Source organism: Falco punctatus, assembly GCF_963210335.1.
Source record: "Falco punctatus genome assembly, chromosome: 5".
Taxonomy (NCBI): domain Eukaryota; kingdom Metazoa; phylum Chordata; class Aves; order Falconiformes; family Falconidae; genus Falco; species Falco punctatus.
Genome location: NC_137584.1, coordinates 53,242,904 through 53,263,320, shown reverse-complemented (window position 1 = coordinate 53,263,320; position 20,417 = coordinate 53,242,904). Strand labels below are relative to the sequence as shown.

Here is a 20,417-nt window from a genome sequence, read left to right as displayed (position 1 = left end):
GGCAGACTCTGAGCTATCAATGGAATGAGATCCCAATTCTGGGAAGATACATGTAAAATAAGTCACCAGGAACAGCCAGGAAGTTATTTAAATCTACATTTCTAACCACCCTTTGGAATATTTCAGCATTTTCCTTACCTCACTAACAACTTCCAGCAGGGGTTTCCTCCCTGATTCCCCCCTCATACACCTCATCTATACAAACACAAATTCAGCTGCTTTTTCTGTGCTGAACCGTCACATCTGCTGACCCCTCTGCTCTCTTTTTCTATCAAGTAAAAACTATGCAGATCTTTCTATAACTGCTTCAGGGCTTTCACCTCAAATTCAAATGATACTTGTACACCAGTAATTTAAAGAGTTCCAGGGCCTGTTCTCCAGCCCTGGGAGCTGGCACAATTTAGCCTCAGCCAGAGCAGTAATCTCTCATATTATCAGAAGAGGTATTCAGTCACCACTAGGGAACAGTCCAGGCCTGGGCTAACCTCCAAGATGTAGCTAGGAACTCAGAAAATTCTGGGATGGTCAAATATAAAAAGTTAAGTAATTTGATCACCCTAAAGCTTGAGAGCCCTTTAGAGCTATGCTCTTGGTAGCCTTGGGGACAGAAGGTAAGAAAATGTAGGGGTGCAAATACAACCTGGATCAGAAACATACCAGAGAGCCCTTGTAACAGTTAAACCGTAAATGACAGCGCTCCTGCATCTCAGCCCTTTGCAGTTCCCTAACAATGGGCCGAGGCAGGGCTGTGCTTCTGAAGGGAGCACAGCTTTGTGCTGCTTGGGGATCACTTCTTGCCTCAGGTGCCGAAGCTGGCAGCATAACAAGTAGCCTGTTTAATGCACACCTGCTCTGCTGTCAGAAAAGATGATAACAGCTTGCATAAAATCCCTTTAAAACTTCATTGGTATTAGTAAAGTCATGTGAGATATATTTGTAAAAGCCTGAACGGCTCCATCAGTGATCACTGCCTGCTGACTTCCTGGCTCTTGTGACTACACAGCCAGCAGGTACCTGAGCCAGACAGGTTGAAGGCCAGTGCAGTTAACGGACAGAAATCAGCTACGTTTGCCTGCAACACAGACCTAGGAGAATCAGCAACATCCCTCTAGCCCCAAATACTGCACTTGCCCTTCTCCAAATTCTTGCGTTCAACCAGTGGCCAAGTTCTGGCAGTTGGGGCCTCCACCTGCAGTACAAAGCCTGTCCTCTAACCTCCTATATAAAATGCTTAGCCTGAGGCCTCAGTCTTTGGTCCCAACCATTAATTCCTCTGGCTTTGGCAAAAGACATCCCATTCAAAGTGCTGCTCACCACTTCGACTATAGCATCCTTCTCCTTTGCCCTTCTCCACTACTTGTTTCTGTGCTGTGAATACAAACCACTTTTCAATATCTTTATTTTTGACTCTCAGATATTCCTTAACCTCTCCTTACCTTGAGCAAGCTCTGCCTGGACAGTGAGCTCCTCCCGAGTTGCAGATTCTCCAGCACGTGCTGAAGTTCCTTTACTCTCTTCTGCCCCCTCCTCACTGGCCTTTTCGGGCTCCTTTTCTGGTCTTTTCTTCTCAGTCTCTGGTTTGATCTCTTTTTTGACTGGCCGTATGTTGCCAGGAGAAGGAGGACGTGCCTGAGCAGAGGAAACTTTGGAGGAACCAGGTGGGGAAGTTATCTGCTTGGGTGTGCCAGGCAAAAAAGGCAAAGACTTTGATGCATGCCTGTGTAACCAAAGAATGACAATCACGATCAGACATGCTCTGCTGGACACCACCTACATATTTCTACAATAGCTAAAAATAAAACAACTTCTCCATTTCTCTCCTATCAAGGAGGACTGCTGGAGCAACTGATTAGCTCTCATGTGAAATGCTTCTCTTTGCAGCTCTCCAAACGTATAAGCACTGAGCCCAGACACAAGGGAAGAAACCAACTATCTTCTTCCTCCTCCTTCCCCTTTCTCAAAGCAGTAGCAGTATTTTTCTAAAAGCATGAGTATCTCTCCTTTGTTGCAGAGAGAAAACATCTACATCACCAAATAAGTTTGCACTGTTTCACATTTAATTAAATGAACAATCAGAGCTGCCTATGGCTCAACCTCCAGCTAAGCATGTACTTGACTTACCAAACTGGAGAGGGAGCTGGTGATCTAGCTTTGGGGTTGGGAGAAAAATGACCTCCTTTAAAGCTGGCTGAGAAGCTGGATGACAAATGGTCTCTTTCCTTTTCTTTTTTGTCCGTCTATAGTTCAGGAAACAAAAAGACAAAGTCAAGCCAGAGTTCACACAGCTAAAGAAAGCAAAGCAAGCTCAGTTAAGGATGAGAGGTTGGGGGGGCTGAGAAAAAGCAGTGCTGAGTCAGTAGTTTCTACAGCCTGTTTAGCAAGTTCATTAACATAGCCCCTGCAATCTGACACCACTTGTATCAGTAAATATGCATTTGACAAGAGTTCTTCTTAAATCATGTTCTCTACTGTCCTAAGATGTAATGGGCTAATTTGCAGAGGCTTATTTTTACACAAGCAAAAAAATTACCTCTTACGGCTTGATCTTTGCTAATTACCGCAGAATACCTTCCACTACTCCCCATAAACCCAGGATTTCATTTGAAGAAAAGAGCAACACCCCCGCCCCAGGCTCATGCTTAGTCACAGTCCCTATAAAGCACGAGCTTTTTGCTTTCATTTTTATATATGAGCACCACAGATGCCCTCAAAGCCCTCAGATGTGGTAAAACAGTTATCCTATTATTTTTTTTCTTTGGATGATTTCACAGCACATACTATTTTGCCATTGACTCTTGCTCATGGTAGCAATTTCCTCTTTTTCCTTCTTCATTTCTCATCTTGGGATTTATTTTTTTTAAATATTCCTGTCATAGCTCTGGTTTGTATAAATAGAACTATTGATATAAAGGAATATCAGAGTTTAGGCATCTATATACTTCCTCCATTTAAGAATAGATGAAAAACGTCAGGGTTTTGGAATAATGAGTTCAGACTCTGGGAGTCTGAAGAATGGGAATAATGGAGAGTGCACTGAGCTGCCACTCAGCCAACATGATGCAGAGGGGTTGGTACTCATCATCTTGGCTGAGGCTTAACCACAACCCCTGCAGCACGTGTTTAGAACCTCTAAATGTTCTTCTAAAAGTTCTAAAGCACTGCTTTAGAACCTCACCAGCTGAGAGCTCTGCAATGCTTGTCTCCTGAACTGAAGACCAGGTTAACAACTGGAAAAGAAAGACTGAAAACAACTTCATGAGTGCATAAACCTCCGCTTTATCTTCATAAATCCAAGAGGTATTTTTTGGTCATTATCATTAAAATTAGTTATTTTAAGTTGCCAAAAACATAACTTAAAATTAGCAATAGATGTTCTTGATCCTGAACTCATTACTCAGGCCAGCTCTTTAGCAGTATAATTTACCAGATATCTACTGATTAATATGATAATCACCTGAGTTATCAAAGTATATACATATACAAAGCAAAAACATACACAAAGCATATACAGCCAGCACAAATGCATTACAATGAACAAGAATTTTGACATACTAGCAATAACCCTCTATATTAGCTCTACTTTATTAGTCTCAAAAACTTAATTAATATCAATAAAGTAAAAAATTGATTTACTACAAATCTTTACAGAGGAATAAAGGATTCTCCTCATCATACAAGCTACTGAAAACAGCTCTTAACTTGGTCATTTTGTATTAACAACATGTACCAAGTTTTTTTCTATTTAATTAAAAAAAAACCAAAACAACCAAACCAAAACCCAAACCACTTGCAATGAGAAAGACCCCAGAGATTGCAATGGAACAAGTGCATACTATGACATCCCAAAGCTGCATCTTAACTTAAACTTCGATATACTACCCTCTGCCTGGAAGATTAAGTACTGGCTATGATTCATGCAATTTTCATTAACACTGCTTCCAACAAGGATGTCAATAGCAGCACTGCCTTCTGACATTTTGCCCATCAGGCCAAATGAAAATGCAAGCACCTCTTACACAATCATTTGCAGAGATGACTTCCCTCTTCTTGCACTGTAAACAAACTCAGGCTGATGAGTACAAGGGAAAATATAACTGCTCAGGTCTAGCAAATTATATCTGAACTGCAGCCGACTGCATCTTCATTGGCTCGGAGCACAGTCAACATGAATTTGGTCTGCCTGTATCGTGCTGTTCTGATTTTCCCTGAAAGCTCAGATCAGTCACAGTAGTGCTACCAAATCATTCAGAATGTACAGCTGATCTGTGGGAAGCTTTGCTTACAAACTATACTCCTAAAACAACCTCTTCGTTCCCAATGAGGAAAAATTTACTAGCCTGGTCTCCTAAGCAAGTAAAGCTGAAGTGACAGTGCTCTGTGTGCTCATGTATGTAGACATGTGTGAATGCTATGCCTTCCCTGCCTCTTTACCCCAGAGGCTCGGCTGAATTTGCTAGAGGCCTCAGAAGATATGAAATTCTACAGGCTTTGCAAAAACAGGTTGCTGGGGAAAACACCACTGAGGGAAAAGCTGCAACAACAGCTTAGGCCTTAAAAGGCAGCAAAGATCCACTTGAGGAAAGGCCACACATGCGGTGACTGCCCCTGAGCCTCATAAGAAGCCAAGGCATCCACTCTGTAAATATGCACCAAAGAATCCATGTGGAAAAACATGCATGATCAGGCCACATCACCACATAATGTACTATATTTCAGTTAAAATCCAGGCAACCGTGAAACAAATTGGAGGGGGTGGGGACATGCAGGGGGAAGGACCAGACTTAGACAATATCCTTGCAACTATTCCTGTCCTAATAAGCAATGCAATGAGGTGATCATGACATGAGACGCTAGCTCACATACACGTGGAATGCTTACCCCTGCAAGATGCGTTGTTTTCCTACGTCCAACAGCATCAGTAGACGCATAAAGTTTTGCTCGGTCTCCTGGATTCCTACAGTTCATGGTCTTGTAGGACAGAGGACTGATGGGGCTGCAAGATGCTGAACGGGGACAAATGGGGATAACTACGGTGTTGGTTGGTTTTGTTATTTATTAATTTTAATTACAGAGCAGCATTGGAGAATTGACAGAGGAAAGCCAGCAGGAACAGAAACAACCGAGAAAGACAGAAAAGAAAGAAGGTATTAATACATAGAGGAATGACTAATTCTCAAGTCAGAACCATCATTTGGTACATTAGCTTGGCCACACATACAGTAATGATACAATTTCAATAGGCATTCACATATTTTACATTTGTAAACTAAGAATTTATTTTAAATAAATTAAGAAGTATGCCACATAACTGGGTAGTAGAGAGTAACAATGTTTTCTTGTTAAGCTGTTACACAACTGGTGGTTCTGAAAAAGCAGTGGACACAATGACTGCTCTGACTGACTAGCTTAGTAGATGCACTGACACAAGGTTCAATTATATTTGGAATAGAAAATAATCAAATTGAAAATCAGAATGCCTTATAATTGGTCTTGGAAGTGGAAGAAAAATTAAAGGAGACATACACACAAAGATCAAAACACATTAACAGTACAAAACAGTTTCACCTAGAAAATCAGTGATGGCTGTCTACAATTTTTAACAAGTGATGTGATCTTCAAAATCCCTCTTTTAGGAATATTTGAAGCCCATCCATTTAAGAACTTCTAGTATTTCTTGATAATGCTAGAATAACAGCTGACTCAAATACATTCTCAACAGCAAACTATTTTACACATTACAAAAAGCAGACTAATAACAATAAATCAACTTGGAAATTAGTATTTGAGTACCCAGGATTGCAGTTTTCATTGGTTTGCACAAGGACAAGACTATTACCAAAAGATATCCTGCCAATGGCAGGTTACCAATGTTCTAATTACATATTCAATAGAACCATAACACTGCAAAATGTATTACGGGGAACTTTTTGCAGCAAAGTATTCTCTTGGGCTTTCTCTTGATTTAACAGGAGGAGAAGACTGGGGAAAACTACGTTATTACTGTAGAGTTTTATTTCTCTGCTCCTGTTTGTCTTTCCTGGTCATTTAATATGGTCTTAGCATAATTATTATTCAGCACGTTACTTGAAGGAAAAGTAAAACTTCTATATGGTATCTTTCCTACACCACCATCACCACCACTGGTCCCATTGTTTTTTTTAAGAGAGAGAGAAAGAATTACATCCTCAGTTTCCTTAGTAAAAACATCCAACATTTCTTGCCTGTAGATCTCTCTCTAAGCACACGTGAAAGACTGCAGTTCCACATACAGTCAATTCTTTCAGTCTTACAACAGTACAGTTGCTGTTAAAGGAAAAGTTCATCAACTTAACAGTACCAACGCTGAAAATTCTCTTGCACTGAGAGATTGACATTATATACAGTCTCATGTAAGTGTTACAGCAATAGCACTCATGCTTGCTTTATCATTTATAGGGATTTATGTTTAATAAGATGACAAACTTAAAAAAAACTTCAAAAAAACAAGAAACAAGAAAACAGGGTTTTCTGATTGTGGCTGTTGGTTTGTTTTGTTTTGGGTTGGGTTTTTTTTGAGTGTATCTAAACCAGATTGGAAGCAGTGGCACAATGTATGATTTAAACAGCTTATAATTTATGTGGTTCTCAACCCTCTCTGAATCAATTATCTTGCTGTGCACTAACAATCTGAAGTTACCACCAAGGATGACATCATAAGTATTAAAAGACAAGCAGTTCATTTTCATTTGTGTTGTTGCCAAACAATGCTTTAGGAAGCACTCCCAGTGAATCCTGCCTGAACCAACAGGACTACATCTATTCAGAGGAGCTTTTGCAGAGTTATTTAAAAAACATTTTGGTTTTGGAGAGTCATTTTAAAAAGACCCAGACATACTCTTATGCTGCATGACCCTAATAGCTCACTTAAAATTTAAGGACATGAATCCATCTTTAATTTTATTTTAATTTTTTTGCATTGTAACTTATCTTTACAGCCAAACAGCAGGGTAATTTTCTAGGGAATGATGACAGGCTGGGATGAGCTGAGTGCTCAGAGCACAGCTGTGAGCCATTACCACCACCTGATCATTAATCTCCAGGAAGCGTCCTGCATGAAGGGATTGCAGTTATTGCCCCTAGAGAATAATACCTGGAAAACAATGAGCAGATGGATTGTTCTTCCGGGTGGTGCAGTTCCAGTCAGTGTAGGGAAGGCATTTCAGGGAATTACCTCAGCCTGATGACTAACAAATCAGTCATACCTGCTATTTGCAATCTTTCTCAATATTCCATTCAGTTTAGCATTTACTGCACAGAATAAGCAATAGCAGTCACAAAAAAAATCTTCACACTTGCTCCAGTGAAGTAACCACTTACAAAATTAAGACACTGCTTTCTCAACTATTCCCTAATGAAGGGCTGAATTTCCAATGTCCTGCTTGGTAGATGACATTAAGTATTAGTTTTACAAGCTGATGTTTGTGAAGAGTGAAAAGGAATTCTGTACTTGTAATTCCACTGTTTGCAGAATATCATGCGCATTTTTGCTCCTGCAGCACTACCCCTGTGGAAATGTACTGCAGCCTAATTAGTTATAAGAGTGCTTAGGTAAAAGCTTCTTTAAAAGTAATCTTACCAGATCTCTATTCCTTCTTACCTTCTATGTCCTTTAATCAGAATAAAAATCCTGTCCACATCAGACAAGAAAGACCTGCCTAGACTTAAACTTCCAGCGTGTGCAGCAATATATTATTATAGCGGTAAAGTCCCCAGTGTATGATCATAAAACATCCTATGATAAGACAGGAGGCAGCTGTCACCTGCCTGAAATACATGATAAACAGGTATTACCTGGTTGTCTGCGGAATTCAATTTTGCCTGGTCTTTAAATTACCACCTGGTAATATTTTCACATTTCTGCATGTTGATTTTCCCCTCAGTAAGTACAGCAGGGAGCAGTTTTGGGGTTGCCAGAGAACTTTAGAGTTATTATAAACCCAAACATTTAAATTCACGTGTATTAAATCCACTGCACCCAGGGCCCTTTGACAAGCCTAACTTGTTCCATATGGGAATTGCCTTGGTAGAGTGTGAAACTATTCTTTGCAGCAAGTAGCTCACAATCTTAGCGGTGAGTGTGCTGAATCAGCTCTTTACAACATTGTGCACATTTCCCTACTGACAGTGTGACATTGTTGTCCTGCATGTAGTGTATTCATTTGTTGTATTGATGAAGAGACAAAAGAAATTAAGAAAGAGGTGGTGGGAGAAAGAGGAAAAGGCATAGCAAACAGCTGTACAAATGAGATTTCATGCTGTCATGCAATGTAATCATGGACATTCAAGCTCATTCTGTGATGCTACCATACACTCATAATTAGATCAATAACTTTACAACGTCCCACAGGGAATCTGGAAAAGTGGCTGAGACGTGAAGCCTCTGTTCTCTTAGGTTTACCTGCATCTCCAGACAACGCAGCTGTGCTTTTACTTCGGGCCAGGAATGAGTGAGTGGGCGTCAGGAGCCTGCTAACGATGCTGCTCTCCCATGGACTGAGCTGCAGACGGCGAGCTGAACGTGCATCATACAAGCAAGATGTTAGATCAAACACTTCACAAACAACTGCATGTTCTAGAAGTATCAATATTTTCTCCTCACTACTGCATACCACAACAATCTTGAAACTGTCCTTCAGAGATCAAAAGCATACAATCGTGCAGTGAAATACATTTTATTCTTACTCCATTTTAGTAGAGGAATTTGTATAGGAACACATATATCTGAACATTTAATTTTTGTTACTGCCTGTGGCATTTACAGCGAACTATTACATCAATACTGGTATTTTACACATATGCCACATTCCCTATTTGGAATGATAGCATAACTTCTATACTAGAAAAGCAGTTGCCACTCCTAAATACAGACTTGGGCAGAGACGTTTGTGTCCCAGACTCTTTCTACTCATATGGTAGTCTTTTAATTCCAAAAAAGACCAATTACTAAAACATCTTCCAAAATCTGCAATCCTAGCTAGAAAAAACAAAGCAGGTTGCTTAGTACTATATAGAGGATTGTGTCAAAGAGATTTTATCAAAACATCTCAAAAGAATACAATGCACAACTGCAGATACCAAGCTCAGCAGCTACAGTTGCCTCAGTAGTACATGAAGTCACAGAATACAGTAAGTACATTTGATCGTTAATTCTCTGTCAAAAAAAACTGCCAATGATAATTTTCAATTTAGAACAGTAACAAGAGCCGATTTTTTGCCGTTAGTCTGTTTTGGAAACACTACACATTGACCTGGCTGCAATCACTCCCTTGCCTTGCTTTTCTCAATACTACTTAATGCAAACTTAGCTTGCAAATATATTCCTTTTGCCTTGTAAAATTTGACCTTTAAAAAAAAACCACAAACAAACTATATAAACATTGATCATGATGAAGTAGTAACCAAAAGAGCCCTGAAGTTATTTTTTATATTGAACTAGATTTTTTTGATACTCTGATGCAACAATTTGTATTATAATGAGCATCACAAAATGAAACATTCAACTAGTTCCCATACTAGTTCATTATGATAAGCTTATACCATAGCAATAATCTTGATGTTGCACGTGAAATCAGGTCTTCTTACATTCCAGCATTCACTGGCCCTAGTTTGGTGTTTATGGCAACAAAACTGCAGCTTGAATTGATGAGGCTTTCTAAAACATTCATTGAAGTGAATAGCTGTAATAAACTTGAGATTAATTTGCATTTTTAAAGGTAGACATCCGTCACACTTAATAGCCATAAACTCTGAATCTGTCTTTAATTTACTCCATGCTGAGCCCCATGAATAGAGGGGCCGATCTCAATCTCATCCTACGAAAATATAATTGCCTAATCTGCCCTTAGTGCTGTTTTTCACTTCTCAGATTGCTCCCCTAAATTCTGCTAACTCAATAAGGGGCATTACTATAGAAATACAGGACTCTCAAACACAGCAGGCTCTCTAGATAAGTGCCCTTACACAATATACTACTGCCAGAGCTCTTTGTGATGAATGATTCTGTTCTGCATTGGTACATATTATAGAGAGACACAGAATATCCTGCAGAGACCTCCATTACAGCACAGACATCATCATTAAGCTTGTAATTTAATAATGAAGAAAAGTCACAGAACTACAATTAAACTGGATGCAATAATGGTAAAAAATTTGGCTTCCTTTCTTCTCCGCACACCATGCTCACTCACTATGATCATGGTTCAAAGCTACTGTTGCAAGACAAGATTCTTTTTCGTGATCTCAGACTTTACTAGGTAAGGCTCACAGGCATGAGTACGGATGACAACGGAGAAATTCTTCTACCGTAGTTTAACACAAAGATCATACAACTTCAGAAAGCAATCCCTGAAATTTTACGCCAATACATCAGTACTACTTTATCAATTCGAGTTCATCTGTATGGCTGCAAACAGCTGATAAGTAAATGTCACAATGTAATAGAGCCCTGTGGGGCAGCCACAGACCTTACACAAGGCCCCAGAGATGAAGTAGTCTCAAGAGGACACAGCTCAGAGACTGATGACATTGAGCACTGAATTGCCACGATTCACCTATCCCATGTCATTTACCCTAAAGGTGAGTATAGTTTAATTCTCTCTTCTCTTTGCCCCTAACACAGAGGCACTTATATCCACATCACTTACTGGAAGCAACCGTGTGCCCACAGCATCCAACTAACAGCACTGAGGCAGGGTTTGGGAGTGAGCTAGCTGGTATGCACCAGCGGTGAGCTAAGAGACACCAACAAAAAATCTTCTCCATAAAAGCAATGGGCCTGATTCAGAGCTGTCAAAATAGTTCTAACCAGGAGCTTGGAGTGAAGTCTCCCATAAATCTCTAAAATGGGTTTAGATCAGAGTTCATTTAAATAAAACTTGGCTTTGTGGATCAAGGTCATTACATACTGAATTTTCCAAACACACAGCTCCCTGAAAGTGTCAAATAGGATGCTTTCAATACGGATTCTAAATGTTAGTAGTATCACCATTAACCTAGAACAGACAAACTTTTGTGCACTGAGTTCCAAGCACAAGAGTATTAACACTTAAATACACTGAACAATTTAATTTTGGTATCCAATTCACACTGAAGCAAACTGAATACGAAACAAAGAACATCCCAAAATAGTAAGATCAACTTCAAGACAATGAGGTCAGGTGTGGTTTTTTTCTTGCTCTTACTGTTTTTAACTTAGGGTGATGTTTTCAATATTCAGTCCTTCAAAGCAACTGACACACAAGGGGAAAAAGTATTTTTTGTTCTCACCCTATGTTAAGCTATCACTCTTAGGGCTGTTTGCGCCTTTTTTCCACACAGGAAGCACATTCATGATAGGGTTGCTGGTGCAAGCAAGTACCTCTATCCCCAGCTACAAGCAGGTTAGTTTAAACAGATCAAAGATCTTTATAGCCTAACTTGTAACTGAAAAACACACAAAGTCCCAGGGAGCTGACAACCGTGAATTGATGAAAGTAATCTGTATTTGTCTTCAGGATATACAAAATGAACACTGGAAAGTTGTCTTAGCTGCGGCAGAGTGAATTGCAAGTGAGCAAACAGCAGCATCTGATTAGTTCTAGGAACAAATGGGAAGCAGGGATTTAACAGGCCTCCTGATGAGGACCATGAAGGAGACTCTCACTGATAATAGTGGTGGCTGCTCATACAGAGCCACAAACATGGTGAGCAGATGGGGAAAAAACCTACTCTATGCTTAGATTCTCTTTCAACATGAAACAATACTGGAGCCCCTGAATTTCTTCTATAAAGGTGGCAGAAAAAGGTGATGCAGTGGTTGAGACCACCACCTGTTTGAAAGAAAAAGCACTGCAGAGATGAGAAGGAAGACAGCTATGGTGCGAGTTTTCCTTCTGAAAACTAATAGTGTGTAATTCATACCTTATCTAAAGTATTATCTAGTTGCTAAGCTTTCCTTAAAGAGCACAATTACCAAATTTATTGGTCAACAGCAACTTTCTCCACTTGAATGTACGTATTCATGTTTTGTTACAGCTACTCAGACTTGTACCACTAAAAGTATATTGAGAAGCCTGACTGCCCCATGGTAAAACTGGCATAAAGAGCAATACTATACTTAGAAAGGAATTAACCAGTCTTTTAGGCAATTAGTTAATGAAAACTTCTGTCTTTTGCTGGGCCAACCCCCCCCCCCCCCCCCCCCATAAAAAAAAAATCCTGTCCTTCAAATGGAAAAGAAGTGCTGCTTAACAGAAGATGTGTTCTTGATGACAGCTATAAGCCACTTAGGGTAAGCTTATCATCCTCATCTCCAGCTCACTGTTTTGCAGGTGGGAGTATGCACTACAGGCACAGTGTGTTCGGGTGCCCTCTGGAAGGTGAAATGGGGAGCAGACAGAGCTTTCCTTTAAGCATTTGCCTTAAGATGTGGAGGCCACCGGAGAGGCCAGTGGCACTTCTCCAGATAGATGTTCAACTAGGTTTAGGTATATGACTTTGCATGGGAAAGAGGGTATTTACAGTGTTTGGATTTGCCTTTCATGGACTCAAAGACACAAAAGACTTCTGAAGAGTTCTGTGCTCTTAAGAATGCCTCAACTTTTAAAATTTTTTACATGTGGCCATCACTTCCATATTCTTTCCCTTCCCCCACTGCTAGACTGCCTACTATTCAGTCTAACTGCTGAATTTGAAATTCATGGCAAAACCTACAACACAATGAGTTACAGTCCACAAGAGACTACCCTTCATATTTAATGCCTCCCCCTGTCCCCACAGGATCTTTCGTCAAGGAAGTATCCCCTGGCATACAACAGCAAGCATTGGAAAAAAATATATATACACCTGAAAAGCTAATAAAATCAAAACCGACTGAATTTCAACATTTAGAACAAAAAAATATGGAGTTTTGTAATAGGTTATTTCCTAATATGATGTTGTATTTTATGCAAGTTACCAGATTCTACATGGCTCATCAAGTCAACCAGATACACACATACAAGCATGCACATTAAAACATGGCACTTGGTTAAGTCATAAAATAATGATATCTACCAATCAGTTTTTCAACACAACCAAAATTCCATTCTAAAAATTGGTTTTTAAAACACGCATTTGTCTGGATTGAAATGGGACATAACCTCTCATTCTCAGTAGAGGACAAAAAAACCCAACCCTACCAAGTCCTTTTCTGTAAAGGGCTTTGCACGAGACATACAAGAGACATTATTTTATAAAACTCCTTTAAGCTCAATACTTCAGTCTCATAAATCCTCAGAACAGAGGCAGCAATTCAGCTATGTTAATTTTTTAAAGCTTGATGGTTTATCAGTTGTGTAGAGTTGCAAACATCAAAAACATACGCTGAAATAAAGCAATCTTTGAAAAGTAACTGGACACAAAAAGTCAATAAACAGACTATATGAAAAGCACCCATACCTCTTCAATAAAAATAACCAGAAATGGTAATAAAAAAAGCTTCATGCAACATGTTCTTAGATATTCAAGAACTACTACCAAAGAAGAAAGGAAAGCAAAATAATGACATGGCCTAATGCAAATAAAAAGTCACACATGATTGCATGCACTATGGAGCAATGTATTCTTTCAATAGTTGTACCTCATTTACTAAAAACCTGACAGAAGCACTGCTTTTATCATTTGCTAAAGGAAAATTGTTTAGGTAAGTTCTCTTGTTTTAAAAAACAAGAAATACGTATTTCTTCTCACAGGAAAAAATGTTCAACCATTTACTTTTCACATTTGAAGTCTTTTCACTCCCACTTAGATGAAGCACAGAAAATGACTTCAGAAGCTTGTTTTATGTGTAAAGTAATACATCAATATAGAACATTCTTTCTTGCTTTTTTTTTTTTCCTTTTTTTCTTTGAAACTGTACCTCTGTCTGGAGAATTTAGTAATGTTGCAGATGAGGAGGAGAGCCGCTTGTTAATGACTGGATCAACATGTTTCGAAAGGTTCATTGTTGAAACAGACCGCCTGTCTGGATCTAAAACAAATGGAGATAATGCTAATTGACAGCCTACATGCAGTAGTGCAAGTTCCTAGCTCACTAGCGGGAGGAGGAAAACATGACTAGGTCACTCCTGCTCTACCACAAAGAACTTTCAAAATAGAATGGAAATCTCAGCAGACTTTGTACAGTTGACTCAAAGACTGGGCACAAAAACATTTAAGTTTAATGTTTAAAATACTCTGTTTATTGATTGTTATTGATTATCATTTGATCAGGTTGAAATCCAAGGATTTAATGGAGGATCTGTAGTGGGTACTAGTAGACAAGATGATATTTCCTTGTTCCTTTCAATATACTTAGAAAAACCTTACTCATGACTTACAGTAGAAAGCTTCAGGGAAGGACCAACATGATGGGAAATGTGAGGTTGTTAATTAAAAAAACCCTTAGCACCTGAATAAAATGTGACATTTGACAGGGCACTGTTACTAGGCAGGTGGTCAATATCATGTTAATACAATGCTAAAAGATTAAAGGAAGATTAGTGCACAAGGGAAGCAAGAGTAAGCACAAAAGGAATTAAAAGATTTAGTTAAAAATCCCATAGTTATGTATAAGTGCTAAACTTCCCACCGCAGTCATTTTCTACCTGCTGTGAATGAAGTTGTAGTTAGTCAATCAAAAACAGCACACAGCTTAGCAGATAAAGAAAATTAATCTCTGTGGAAGGCTACACTGCTTTCAATGCACGTGCCTGGAATGTATGCAATGCAATACTAAAAGGTTTTATTTTGCTTTTAAGTTGTGTACATTTTAGAGCAATATTGCATCATTTGCCTGCACAACTGCTGCAGAGGCAGCGTCTGCACCCTACTGAGGCTGTGATGGTTATGGTTATTTCAATACAGGTAACACGCACTTTGTACATGTGTGTCACATGAATGGCAAGTCTGCTAGCAATGGCAGAAGAACAGGAATGAGCTGAACAGGCTGTTTATATGCTTTTTGTTGTCTCAAAAAAAAAAAAAAAGCAAAAAAAAAGCTACATGCATCACCTACATGTCCTCCACTGCAAATTTCCATTTGGAAATTTGACATTCAGAAGGTGCTGGGAGAGTCAATTCTGCTTGCTTACATTTTAGCATGTACTGAACCTCAGCACTACTCAGCAAAGCATTCAACCATGCTCAAATGCAATGAGGTTTGAGCATATGCCTAAATGCTCTGCTGATTCATATTCTGTGTGTGCAAAAATATGTCCACATACCATTTTGGAAGCAGATACAAACTCAGGACGCTGACAACATGAAGGATGTTGCTGAAATATTATCTTCAGTTTTTTATTTATGACAAGTACACCAACATTCTATTTACCTGTTCTGACCTAGTGGATTAAAGTACACTCACTGTGTGCAAAAAATATTTTATAGAAATACAGTATACAAAAGGTACCTATACTCTCCCCAGATCTATAAACTGTATAGGATTCACTATAACTGGTTGGAATGAAGAAAGATTCTCCTCTACCCCATGTGATTATTTGCTCACTTTGCCTAATGTTAGAATGACCCAGTGAGGGTACAGAATCAGCAAACTGGGTATTGGAAGGGGGATAAAATTCAGAAGTGAGTTTTTAAAGGAAAAATCTAAACATTGTAGACAAGAACAATGCCTCTGTAGGCTAGCAAGATTATCCCACATTTATCTATGGGGTATACTGAAGAGCGCTGTGTGCGACTCAGTACTGGAGAGAGGATACTCAGGCTTCATGTGCCACAGATCTTTGTCAGAACAGTATTTGTGCAAATGGGATGGGGCTTTTGATTTATTATATTTAATCTATAGCTGAGAAAATGTGTAGGATATCAGTAGAGCCAAAAGGTTTCTACAGTTGGCATAAAGGACGTACTGCATAAACCAGCTTTCGGACAATGCCAAATGACAATATGAAAAGTCACCTTTTGTATTTGGTATGCCGACATTTGTCTTGTGTCTATTAACGTTATTTAAATGAAGGAAATTCAGCATGAGGATTTGTGTGTAAGTGTTGGCAATATGAATCCTATAAATGTAGAACATGCCAAATTCATTTTTCTAAAAAAAATATTAAAATATCCACAAGCAACACATCAGCCAGTGCAACTGGTTATATCTCTGTGTTCATGTGCAAAATAATTATAAATCCTGTGTATATGTAGTATGCCAAAAGGGTTTTAGAAAAGACCAAAATATTCGAATTGGGTCTCCTTGAATTTCAGTTGACAGAATATTATGGTTCATTTCAGTGAATTGTGCCAAATCTTTAGAGTCAGCCAGTAGTAACTCTCCATAGTAAAAATAAGTAATAATGAAAAAATCTGGTACTAACAACAGTTCTAATCTATCAGCATGATGTTAAGCATGCATTGCAACTACATGAGGGTGGTTTAGTTACTGATGATCTCATTTCCTGAGAACTAGCTATGGGTAAAGGAATCAACAAACCACAGCAATTATGTACCAGGTTTTCTAGCACCACCCAGAGATCTGAAGTGGTGCTCCAGGCCTGCTAAATCGAGAAAGGTGAATGATGATTCAAAAAAATAACCTAGGGACAGAATGCAAGACAATGATTTTTCACAGTAAAGAAAATAAAAATCAAGTAAGTTATACAGAATTATGCAAAAAAATAACCTTTTATGAAAAATAACTGTTTATTGAACTTATATATAACAAAGATTTCAGAGCATTCTTTTCTTAATGTTTTTTTTCCTCCTTGATGAAAGGCTGGGCAAATTGAAATGTATACATTAAAGTAGGGAGAGAAGAATTCTGAGTACCAGCTTCTGGTGAAAGAAATAAAGGACAAGTTCTCTTTTTTGGGTTTCAGTCATATTTAACAGGGCATATACACATTAATGATTGGCAGATTAAGTTAGAGAAGATAATTAAAGTAAAAAGCATATAGCTAAAATTCTCTTAAACTTAATTTGCCCATCTCTAAGTTTTTCTAGGGGAAAGAAGGGACTTCTAGCTCCCAAAATATCTGTACAAGGTACAGATAGCTTATTACAAAGAACCATTTTTCTTCCTCGTGTCTGTTTTATTCTCAGTATTTGGTCATTTCCACTAGACCTGTTTTTTGAGCCATGATATTTACTATTTGCACACAGTAGCTCATATCACAACATTGACACAGCACAAGCACACCCACACATACACAAACAACAGCAAAGCGGCAGAAGCGAGAAGCTGTAGCAAGATAGGAGTTACATAATTACTCAACCCCTGAAACAAGTTTTAACTTCTGTTCAGATTTCTCCTTGTTAACTTTTTGCCACACAAAAATGTCAGAAACATGCCATTGCTAGCAGTGATAAGATCAAAAGCAAAGAATTCAAACCAGCATACACTGAATTGTTTTAACAGAAGCAAAGTAAATTTCAGTTAACTGGCAGGGCTGGAAGACTGGCTAGCAAACCAAGTCTCCCTCTTTACCTGTGTTATTAATGCGGTTATGTAGTGCTCCTCCCCAGGACCACCTGTTTTGCTTTTGTTTTGGCTTCTGGCTTCTTTCAATTGTGCGACGTACAACAGCTTCATGTCGTTCCTTAAGTGCAACAGGATAATACATTTGGATACTATTGGGTTTTTTAACTTAATCTTCTCAACAAACCCTGCTACACATGGACAACACCTAGCAGGCATCTTGGAGTTGTGTTCAAGTTTATGTGCTGCCCACGAAGACACACGCTACAACAGGATTAAGCAGCAATTAAGCCATAAATAAGTTAAAATATTAACTGTAATTTTGAAAAGGTAAGATTTGTTGGAGAACTGCAGAAATGCACAGAAAAAAGTGGCTCTGTTATGGCAGCCACTACACAAACACACCTTAGGGCTACTGCCCACCTTGTATCTCCCACCTACTAAATACTAGTGGGAGAGATAGGAAACAAACAAAAAACACCCAACCAAGGATGAGCTGATTTACATAGGATCACACTGTGTGCCAGCTTAACCAAGACAAATCAGCCAAAAGCATATTTTATTACACACTTTCTTAAAGGATTTGTTAGGGCACCTAATATTTCGCTACTGTTATACTGAATAGCTAAGAATTAACAGATAACCATACAAAACCAACCCAATTTTTATTTTTCTGCAAGAGTTTGTGCAGTGCCATACACTGTAAGCTAGACATGCTCAACTTAGCTGCATTTGATTCATAAAGTGCACTTCAAGAAGCAGTATCTGTGCAAGTAAAATCCTTTTCTTAAAATCCTTTCATACACTCTCATACTGACCATGGCTTATGTTGCATTCTTTCCTTCAGCTCTTAAAGAAGTTTGGTAGTACCATATCTTATGGTAAAAGCAAGCTGAAAAGTGTTTTCATTACTTTCATTCTTACCTTATCTTCTTCTATTCTCTGCCTTCGCTTTTCCTCTACAGCAGCTCGCCTTCTCTCTTCCTTTAATCTCTGCTCTTCTAGCTTCTTTCTGCGTTCCTCTAGGTGTTTTTCGTAATGTTGCCGGGCTCTCTCTTCTCTTTCTAACCAGACTGATTCTCTTGCAGCTGTGAAAAATCAAAAATAAAAGTATTAACATGCTACACGTGACGAATCATTTAATACAATTTGAATAACCAAGCTAAATGGAAAAACTAATGAACTCATCTTCTTAAGAGGACATACATAATATCCTAATCTCTCCTTATGTACTAAAACATTGTGTACCCTGGTCATACATTCATTTCATTTAATTTCAATTTACTTACTATGAATTACCACCAGGAATAGTTAAATTATTTGAGCATATAGTTTCTATGTGGAAAAAAAGTTTTTTATTAGTTTAAAATACCTAAATACTGAAGTCAAATGTATGTGACCACACTTGTTACACAAACCATGTAATTCTTTGCCATCTTTTACCATAAAAAGATAGATAATAAAAAGAAAGATAAAACTATCACCACTATATAGCTGTAGTGATCAATACAGATTTTTTTTGATTGAAGTGGTTGGGATGACAAATTCTAGCACCTGGACTGCTAACTGTACTCACAGCTGACCAGAAGCAAACAAGTTACCCACCAAAACAGTCAGTCTAAAGGTGAACTTTAATTTGTCATATAACTTCACTGCTGCACAGCTCTGAAAAACATGTTTCAGAAGTGCTAATCAAGACAAATCAGGCTCCCCATCAGGGTCTGAACTGTCACCAAGGTACTATCTGGAACACGGGCTAAAATGGTCCATATGAAACCACTTACATATGATACTCTGGACCTCTCCCCGTCGCTGTCTTGAAAGCTTCAGGTCCCAGAAATTTTTGTGTTCTAAAAAAATCTTGTTACTTGCTTTTTATAAATTCTGGACATTTGATACCTCTGGATCTTCATGAACTGACAGATGGGAGTGCAGGAAGAGATGCACGTGACAGTCACAAGACAAACATCACTGAGAACCACATTACAAAACCATACACAGAAGGAGCTCATTGATAACACAGCAGCAACAGGGAACCAGCACAACAAAGCGCCTAAAGGATTTTCAGTTTCCAAGGCCAGCAATGTAAGGAAGTTCTCTACCTAAGACTGAGACTGGGTTTTTAATTCAATCAGGGGGGAAAAAAACAGAAAGAAAAAACCAAAAGAAAAAACAAAATAAAGAAAGAAAGAGAAAGAAAAAAAGAAAGTGAAAGAAAGAAAGAGAAAGAAAGAGAAAGAAAGAGAAAAGAGAAAGAAAGAGAAAAGAGAAAGAAAGAGAAAAGAGAAAGAAAGAGAAAAGAGAAAGAAAGAGAAAAGAGAAAGAAAAAGAGAAAGAAAGAAAAAGAGAAAGAAAGAGAAAAGAGAAAGAAAAAGAGAAAGAAAAAGAGAAAGAGAAAAGAGAAAGAGAAAAGAGAAAGAGAAAAGAGAAAGAAAAAGAGAAAGAAAAAGAGAAAGAAAAAGAGAAAGAAAAAGAGAAAGAAAAAGAGAAAGAAAAAGAGAAAGAAAAAGAGAAAGAAAAAGAGAAAGAAAAAGAGAAAGAAAAAGAGAAAGAAAAAGAGAAAGAAAAAGAGAAAGAAAAAGAGAAAGAAAAAGAGAAAGAAAAAGAGAAAGAAAAAGAGAAAGAAAAAGAGAAAGAAAAAGAGAAAGAAAAAGAGAAAGAAAAAGAGAAAGAAAAAGAGAAAGAAAAAGAGAAAGAAAAAGAGAAAGAAAAAGAGAGAGAAAAGAGAAAGAAAAAGAGAGAGAAAAGAGAAAGAAAAAGAGAGAAAAGAGAAAGAAAAAGAGAGAAAAGAGAAAGAAAGAGAGAAAAGAGAAAAAAAAAGAGGGGAAGGGGGGGAAGGGAAAAGAAAGAAAAAGAAAAAAAAGAAAGTCTATTGATTGTTACAATCACATACTCTAGAACAGCAACTCCAGCCTTCAATTAGCCAAGATGTTTGTAGTGTTGTTGACACAACATA

At 38.3% G+C, this 20,417-nt stretch overlaps 1 protein-coding gene across 2 annotated transcripts in view; it reads right to left on the bottom strand.

Moving 5' to 3' along the window:
- MAP7 (microtubule associated protein 7) overlaps positions 1-20,417 on the bottom strand; it is a 131,735-nt gene that overhangs the window by 18,710 nt on the left and 92,608 nt on the right. The window contains exons 5-12 of one of the 2 annotated variants that reach the window (XM_080390128.1): positions 18,386-18,549; positions 17,471-17,582; positions 16,494-16,580; positions 13,916-14,026; positions 8,438-8,551; positions 4,879-5,027; positions 2,122-2,237; positions 1,437-1,717 (exon numbers count right to left, since the gene is read on the bottom strand). In XM_080390128.1, the coding sequence (XP_080246254.1) occupies positions 1,437-1,717; positions 2,122-2,237; positions 4,879-5,027; positions 8,438-8,551; positions 13,916-14,026; positions 16,494-16,580; positions 17,471-17,582; positions 18,386-18,549 (1,134 nt within the window). The remainder of the gene's footprint in view (positions 1-1,436; positions 1,718-2,121; positions 2,238-4,878; positions 5,028-8,437; positions 8,552-13,915; positions 14,027-16,493; positions 16,581-17,470; positions 17,583-18,385; positions 18,550-20,417) is intronic. The other variant, XM_080390129.1, reaches the window with a different exon arrangement.